An 8638-nucleotide genomic window follows, 5' to 3' on the forward strand; every position below is an offset into this window, starting at 1 on the left:
TCTTCCTTTACCGATTTAGGAAGCTTTTTTTTTTTTTTCATTTACTATTAAGAAGAAATCTACAAAGATAAACAGAACAATAAATTAATTAAAAAGTTATTAATTAATATTTAAAGGCTAAAATGTCAAATTTACTAATCACAACACCCTTTAATTATTAGTTTTTTTTTTTTTTTATCTTTATATATTTGAAGTCATTTTATAAAAAATAATTCACCAACTTAAAATTATTATCAATTAATTTTTTAAAAATAAATCAAAAGTTTATTTAAATAACTTCTTTTCAATTAAAATTATTATTATGTATATCACTTTTAATTTCCTATCCCATTCTCAACGGGAAATTTGACGAGATGACCTTGCAAACGTGTTTATTTGACCTGGTGAAATTTTATAATTTTTTTTGCGCTCGTGGTGTTCTAATTTTTTTTATACGATTTTGCCCTTGTCGCGAAACGCTAAGTCACTTAGCGTTTCGCGAAGTGGATTAGAGGTTTGTATAAATACCCAAATAATTTCATTTCACTAAATTTTTTTCTCTCTCTTCCTCCAATACTCTCCTTCACTCACGGTGGCCGGCGACGACGGCGGCCGGCGGCGACGACATCTCCGTTTCCTCCAATATCCATACAAATCAAACCCGATCAGAGCTCTTCTAACCTAACTAATTCATTTATGTTTATCTATTGCCGATTTCTAACCCTAGATCTATTTTGCATGCAGGTTTCTTATACTAGGGTTTATGTGAGTTCTCCGATTCTAACTATTTGAACGGCGTCGAGGTAGATCTTCATTCTAACAGTTATGTTCTTGTTTACATTTTCTTCATTTCAAAAACTTTTTCATATTTCCTTTATGTCCATCATTTTCTCCGTTTTGGTTGATTCTTATTTCTTATATGGTTCATATTGGTTCATTGAGCATTTCGTTAGGTTATTATTTGTTATCTGTTCATATTTGCAGAAAATCTCTGTCTGATAAGAGCGTATGTGTTTCCGTTTCAGATCTGCTTACCGTTTCGCTACGGACTTACCGTTTCGCTACGGACTTACCGTTTCGCTACGGACTTACCGTTTCTCTACGGACTTACCGTTTCGCTAAGTATACCTCGCGATTCGCTAAGTATCAAGATTTTTTGTTATTTATAGTTAATCATGAACTTCATTTGACAAGGTATTTACATCACTTCATGGTTATGAAGAGAACATGTGTTAACAAAACAAACTTTCTAATTTTACATTGGAAACATTTAGATTCTTCAGAAAATGCCTTTGAAGAATCTATCATTGACCTCCAGATAAGAAAAGATTGGCTGACTTTGATTTCGTTAGTCGTTAAGCTAAAGAAATAAATTTCAAACAATTTTCTCTTATCTGGAGTTCAACGATCGCTTCTTCAAAGATTTTTTCTGAAGAATCTAAATGTTTCCATGTAAAATTATAGGGTTTGTTTTGCTAACACATGTTCTTTTCAAAACCATGACTTTGTTGTTGATACCTTGTCAAACGAGATAGATTACCTATGAAACCAATAAAAAATTTTATACTTGACGATTCGCTAAGTACTACGAGCTCCAGCTAGGAGAATGGTTTGAATTCGATTTCGTTATTAAAATATAGTAGCGAAAACGTATTCAAACCATCTTCTCTTAGCTGGAGCTCGTTGACCTCTCGATTCGCTAAGTCCCTCCCGATTCGCTAAGTCCCTCCCGATTCGCTAAGTCCCTCCCGATTCGCTAAGTCCCTCCCGATTCGCTAAGTGCCTCCCGTTTCGCTAAGTGCCTCCCGTTTCGCTAAGTGCCTCCCGATTCGCTAAGTGCCTCCCGACTCGCTACGGAAGTTGAAGAGACGCGCGTACTCACACGCGCTAGACCTTATATATTCAAAAAATTCAGAACATTTCATTTCAACCGCCCGACTCTCTCTCTCTAACCCATTTTCTCTTCACTGAATCTTGTCAAGCCCGATCATTTCTGCTTTCTTCTCGTTCGTCATTAAGGTTAGTTCATTATCATTTTCTGCTTTTTTGTTCATTGGTGGTTTTTGCATGTTAGTGTAATGTTGTTTCTGTTCAGTATATATTTTTTTGCCAGTTGGGTTTCTGTTCAGTATATTTTTGTTGCCATTAGGGTTTCATCAGGGTTTCGCGAGGTACCTTCCGATTCGGTAAGTACCTTCCGATTCGGTAAGGACCTAGCGATTCGCTAAATACCAAGTTGTGGTCGATCATTTTCTGGTTTTTTGCTTATGGATTTTGGTCTTTGCATGTTAAGTTTAAGTGTTTGTTTCAGATTTTTTGTTTAGGGTTTTTGCATGTTAAGTTTATTGTTTGTTTCTGATTAGTTTCGTATTGTTTCCGATTCGGTAATGCTGTCTTATGTTCAGTTAACGGTTTCGCTCGGTACCTCTCGATTCGCTATCTGCCTCCCGATTCGCTAAGTGCCTAGCGATTCGCTAAGTGCCTCCCGATTCGCGAAGTACTTAGCGAATCGGGAGGCACTTAGCGAATCGATAGGTTCCTCCCGATTCGCTAAGTTCTTACGTTTGTATGTGTTTGTTCTAATATTTTTGATGATGTTGTTTCCTTTTGTAGATGGCAGAAACAACTGTTACCGAGTTTCCCGGTCGGATTTCGTGGAAAAGTGCCCTCACCCTGAAGAAGATTGTGAATAAGTTCGAGGAAATGGATCTTCTGGAGAGTGTGTACAATACCCAGTTCAGATCATTATTCACAGCCCCCCTCTTGCAGTTCTCAGGAAGTATTGTACATCAAATGTTGATGAGGAGGTTAAGCTCAAACTCCAAGGAGATAACTTTCATGGTGAATGGGCAAAAGCTTGTATTTGGTATGAAGGAGTATGCGTTAGTTACCGGCCTATGTTTCGGCGTTTATCCTGAGTTGGACCAAGAAAAATTGCGCTGTTGTCCACCTCTCTCGGTTAAATACTTTAAAGGGAGCATGAGTGTGAAAATGTGCGACTTCGAGAAGGCTTTTTTCAAATGCAAAGACAAGGAAGATGCATTCAAGATGGGGCTGGTAGTACTGATTTGCCAGTACCTATTCACATTTGACCCAAAAAGAGTTATATTTCCAAAAATACTCAACATGGTGGAAGACAAGGACACTTTCCTCAAATATCCATGGGGTAAGGTCACCTTTAGAGCCACCCTCAAGGGTTTAAACAAGAACATGAAACATCTCTGTACCTCATTTTTTGACAAGAAGGAGAAGGCTGAACAACCTTATGCTCCTTTTGCATATAACATCTATGGGTTCGCATTGGCACTTCAAGTGTGGACGTATGAGGTCATCGAAAACTTTATCCCTAAATTCGCCAGAAGGAATCAGATTAATGACCCTCTACGCCCAATGTTGTTACTCTATCATTCCAACAGGAAAAACACATCGATGGAGGTAAAGACTGCCCTAGAGACCACGGATGTGACTGAGATGGAAGAGTCCTCCATGGAGAAGAGGTTATACAGTGGTGATGTATTTGAGCAAATCGACGAGACAGCTGGTGATTTTTTTGAGGGATTTACTGATGGGAAGGTAATAAAAGATGATTTTGATGAAGATGATGAAAGTGAAGATGAAGAAGTTACTCCGATTCCCCCCAAACCTGCCACGAGGAAGAGAAAGGCTGATGCTACTCTTAAAGAAGCAGCCAACTTGAAGAAGAAGCTTGCTTATGAATCGATTCCGGCCCGCATTCTTACTCCCCCATCCGCGACCTCAAGTCCTCGGGCTGACACACCTTCTCCTCGGGCTGACACACCTTCTCCTCGGGCTCCAACACCTACTGTTGGATGTGATTTTAATGAGATGAAGGAGGAGCTGAAAATAGAGTTGAAAGAGGAGATGAAAAAGATGAAAACAGAGCTCATCAAAGAGCTAAAAATCACAATCCAAGAAACTCAACAAACTCACGTTGAGTCGTTCAAGAAGATGGTTTTTAATATGTCCACACAGTTGTTAGAAAAATCCAACAAAAGGATGTCCATATTATTAACCAGATTAGATGATATGGAGGATAATATAAAGAAGAAGAAGAGTAAGAAGAAGGATTCTAAGAAGGCTGTGAAGGTTGAAGAGGAAAAGACTACTGAGGTATGGAGATATTGAATTTTGCACTTTACATTTTATTTCGCTAAGTACATATCTGATCTAACCAGTACATATTTTGCAGGTTAAGGATTCTAAGAAGGATGTCGAAGTTGAGAAGAGCAAGGTTGAACAGGAGGAGGAGAAGAAAGAGGTATTCTGCGAACTTTTCGTTTCGCAAAGTAGTTTCCGTTTCGCTAAGTTAGTATTTTTCGATTCGCAAAGTAGTTTCCGTTTCGCTAAGTTAGTATTTTTCGTTTCGCAAAGTAGTTTCCGTTTCGCTAAGTTAGTATTTTTCGTTTCGCAAAGTAGTTTCCGTTTCGCTAAGTTAGTATTTTTCGTTTCGCAAAGTAGTTTCCGTTTCGCAAATTATTTGTTGTCGATTCGCTAAGTGTGAATTTTGTCTATTTTGTAGGAGATGATAGCGATGCAGGAGACTGTGGGGGATGATGAGAAGGTGAATGATGGGACTGATGGGAAAGACGATGTAATGGAGGACAATGAGAAGGTGGAGGATGAAAAAAAAGAGGACGTTGAGAAGGTGGAGGACGCACAGAAGGTGGAGACCGATGAGAAGGTGGATGATGATGAAAAGATGGATGAGGATAAGGTGGAGAACGATGAGAAGGTCGATGATGAAGAGAAGGTGGAGGATGAAAGAAAAGACAACGATGAGAAGGTAGATGATGATGAGAAGGTGGAGGATGCGAAGGTGGAGGACGTAAAGATAGAGGTTGAGGCTAAATTGGAGGACGGTGAGAAGCTGGATGGTGTGGCTAGGGTGGATGATGTGGAGGTTGATCTGAAACTGAAGGATTTGAAAGTGAAGGTGAAGGATGAGAAGACTGTGGGGGATGTGAAGGCAAATGATGACAATGATGACAATGACGATTTCCAGTTATACAATACTCCTCCTAAAGGAAATTATGGGAGGAGAGTGAGGAAGCCGAAAAAAGATGACTCGTACACCAACCCTTCCTTGTCAAAAATGCCCAAGACAAAGGATCCTATGAAAGTGAATCACCTTCAAAAATTTGATGATGAGCTACTTCATAAAGTAAAGGCGTGGTTGGATGATCCAAAAACCGATAATTCGACAACGGATTTACATACGGTTCAAGCAAAGAAGGAAGTGTTGGTTAGAGTTGTAACAAGGCTTACATGGATTGAAGACGAGGTAAGTCGTTCAAATCAATTCATTAATCTTCGTTTCGCAAAGTACTCTTCGTTTCGCAAAGTACTCTTCGTTTCGCAAAGTACTCTTCGTTTCGCAAAGTACTCTTCGTTTCGCAAAGTACTCTTCGTTTCGCAAAGTACTTACTTAGTCAATGTTGTTTGATATGTACTCAATGTATGTTGTATGCTCCCATTGTGCAGGAAATCGATGCATTCTGCCATCTTCTGCGGAAAAGGATTTCCTGCTATCCCAAGACATATAAAAATACACATGCGGCAATTGGGGATTGCGTATTGTCGGATAGAATCAGGCGACTGCACAAGGATTTTATTAAGGATCCTGCCAAATTTCCAGTCGACGAATTCAAAGACTATTATATGGGCGCACCACATAGATATATGCCAGAGTGGTCAACAATTGACGACGTCTACATGCCAGTGAACATTAACCAGAAACACTGGATTTTATGTGTAGCACGTCTTCAAAAGTACCGCATTGACGTGTACGACTGTGACGCCTATCTTTATAAGAATCTGGATCCTTATTTGAAACCCTTCTGCGACATGATTCCATTTATATTCACCAAAACAATCACTCCCGGTGAGAGGGTAAGGTATCCTAATTTCAACTTCAAAGGCCCCCTCCAACCAATGACATACAAACGGTTTCCACACCCCAAAGTGAAAACCGCTGCTGCTAAGGTTGGAGAAGTCCCGCGGGCAACAGAGAGCGGGGACTGTGGGGTCTTCACGCTAATGTACATGGAACACTTGACCGCTAATCAACCCGTGCATAATGTGACCTCAGAAAATATGGGATTTTTTAGGCAGAAGATGGCGGTCCGGTTATTCCATCAGATTATGGAACCTTAAACATTATTATTTGTAAATTGGATAACTTATTTTGATGTATTGTAAACCTTGATGAATATGTTGGAAGTTGGATTATGTATTGTAAATTATTTTGTGTAAATTGATGTATTGTAAATTCGCAAAGTACTCTTCGTTTCGCAAAGTACTCTTCGTTTCGCTAAGTCCCTCCCGTTTCGTTAAGTCCATCCCGTTTCGCCAAGTCCCTCCCGTTTCGCAAAGTACTCTTCGTTTCGCTAAGTGCCCTCCCATCAGATTGATTATATTTTCCATCTGTTTCTTTAGCAACCTTAATTCATTTCTCAATTGAGATTGGTTTGGTCGGTGGATGGATATATTTGAAATCAAGATTGAACAATTTTGTAATTTGTTAAGGTTGAATTCAAAGATTTATAACGATGGGATTAAGTAGAACAAGGATTATATAATGCCAATTGACAATATTTTAAACAAGCATTAAACCTCAATTAACAACATACCAGTACCATAGTTCAATTAACAACATATATTACAACATAGTATCTATCAAGCTAAAGGTTCATATTGTTGAGATGATGAGTCATGCTGCTTAGATGATGAGTCATGCTGCTTAGATGATGAAGCTCGTGCAGTAGATGGTGCAGGCATCACTGCTTTGCATGTTGCCCTATTATGTCCAAGCCCATCACATGAGCTGCATCGTCTCGGGATCTTACGGACCTCACCCTGGGATGACCTACGCTTTGTTTGTGGCCTGCCTTTCTTAACCTTCACATTTGGTTTAAGACATGAACGTTGCTTGATATTTTCGGGAACATCCCAATTTTCTTCATCACCGGGAGGATAACATGTCTCGGCATATGAATTTATCCAACACTCAGTTGTGTAATACCTGTGTGTAGGGAAAATATAACGAATTATTAATTGGTTAAACAGAATGAACACGTGAGCTAGATATTAATACCTTGAACAGAAGTCATAAGAAACCAAATTCCGACTACGGGCAGCAGCCATTGCATGCGTACAAGGAAGACCCGAAACTTCGAATACTCTACAAGTGCAGTTCATGTCTTTCAAATTGACTTTGAAATGGGACTGATTGTCATGCACATAAAACTCGAATCGGTTAAGCGATTGGACTGTATAGAATCTGGCCTTCTCGAATCCCTCACGTAACACCTTCTCATAATTTGGAGATAAAACTTCTTCGTGATTAGACGCTCTTTCTCTTCTATCGTTAAACCATTGTTGTATTGTGAATCTTAAATACTCAGCCATTTCTGAAATGGGATACTTTCTGGCTTCCCTGCTCTGACTATTGAAACTCTCAGCATAATTGCTTGTCAGTTGATTGTATCGCTTACCGGGAAAAAATGCTCTACTCCATCTTGGGAACCCAATTTCTTCCAAATAGGCAGCAATCCTGTGATCTTTAACCTTGATTTTCTCAAACCACCGATTAAATTCGTGGACAGTGTATGCCCTTGAAGCCGAATCAAACTCCGCATGACACTTATCACTTTTAAATTTGGCCACAATATTCATCTTTATGTGATATGTGCACGCACCGTGGTCTGCTTCTGGGAAAACAGCGCACAAGGCATTAGCGATGCTTGGGTGTCTGTCGGATACGAAGACGAGATCATCAACTAATCCAATTGCGTCTCTCAGTTTTTGCATGAAATAAGTCCAGGAGTTATTATTCTCTAAATCAACAACGCCGAATGCGACAGGATATAGTTGCTCATTCGCATCCAATGCAATAGCCACCAATAATTGACCACCCACCTTGTGCTTAAGAAAACTAGCATCAACACATAATACAGGACGGCAAAAGGATTTGAAACCCCTAATTGAGAGGCCTAGGGACATGAACATATACTTGAAGTGACCGAGCTCGTCTGTCTGTATGTCGGTTATGGTACCAGGATTACACTTCTCCAACATGTAAAGGTATGATGGCAGTATTCCATAAGAATCCTCTACCGTTCCTCGCACCGCTATTAAAGCATTTTCCCTTGCCCTCCATGCCTTATTATAAGTCAAAAATATCCCATAAGTTGTCTGCATGTCTTCAATTATTTTCTTAGGCAAGTGGTTATGATGATGGTCCATGTACTTGCTCTTCACGCACTGCCCAATAACCCATGCTGGTGTTTGCATTTTTTTCTTGGGCCTCGACAAAGTTGAGCATGAGTGTTGATGCTCAAATGTCCGGATCTCAAACATCTCAGAAAACTTACCTTTCACAGCCCGCAAGCTCCACTTGCATGTCTCATCCAAACATTTGAGTTCCCAAAGATTTTTCTTTGACTTCTCCACTTTGAATTCAAAATGATTGGTCATCGCATATTTATATAGAGCAAGTTGAAGTTCTTTTTTATTTTCAAACAACGAACCGACTTCCAATACGGTTTCACTAGTTAATGCCATCGCAAATGTGGGGTCTGGCGGTGATGTGTCTGTCGGGTCTGTCGATGGTGTACCCATTGAAGATCGTCTTGCACTA

General features: G+C 39.7%; 1 protein-coding gene across 1 annotated transcript; it reads left to right on the forward strand.

The window, feature by feature from the left end:
• The first annotated feature begins 4531 nt into the window (after positions 1-4531).
• On the forward strand, positions 4532-6153 carry LOC124939677. Its single transcript, XM_047480131.1, has 3 exons — positions 4532-4681; positions 4751-5281; positions 5482-6153. The coding sequence occupies exons 1-3, from the start codon at positions 4532-4534 to the stop codon at positions 6151-6153; spliced, it is 1353 nt and encodes a 450-aa protein (XP_047336087.1).
• Positions 6154-8638: the final 2485 nt, after the last annotated feature.

The sequence above is a fragment of the Impatiens glandulifera genome, chromosome 5 (assembly GCF_907164915.1).
Source record: "Impatiens glandulifera chromosome 5, dImpGla2.1, whole genome shotgun sequence".
Classification (NCBI taxonomy): domain Eukaryota; kingdom Viridiplantae; phylum Streptophyta; class Magnoliopsida; order Ericales; family Balsaminaceae; genus Impatiens; species Impatiens glandulifera.

Bases quoted from the DNA above. Each gene is read 5' to 3' on its own strand.
- LOC124939677 (XM_047480131.1), top strand. From the start codon at position 4,532: ATGCAGGAGACTGTGGGGGATGATGAGAAGGTGAATGATGGGACTGAT. The intron at 4,682-4,750 runs GTGGATGATGAT...GATGAAGAGAAG, and splicing joins AGGTGGAGACCGATGAGAAG to GTGGAGGATGAAAGAAAAGA. The intron at 5,282-5,481 runs GTAAGTCGTTCA...CCCATTGTGCAG, and splicing joins TTACATGGATTGAAGACGAG to GAAATCGATGCATTCTGCCA.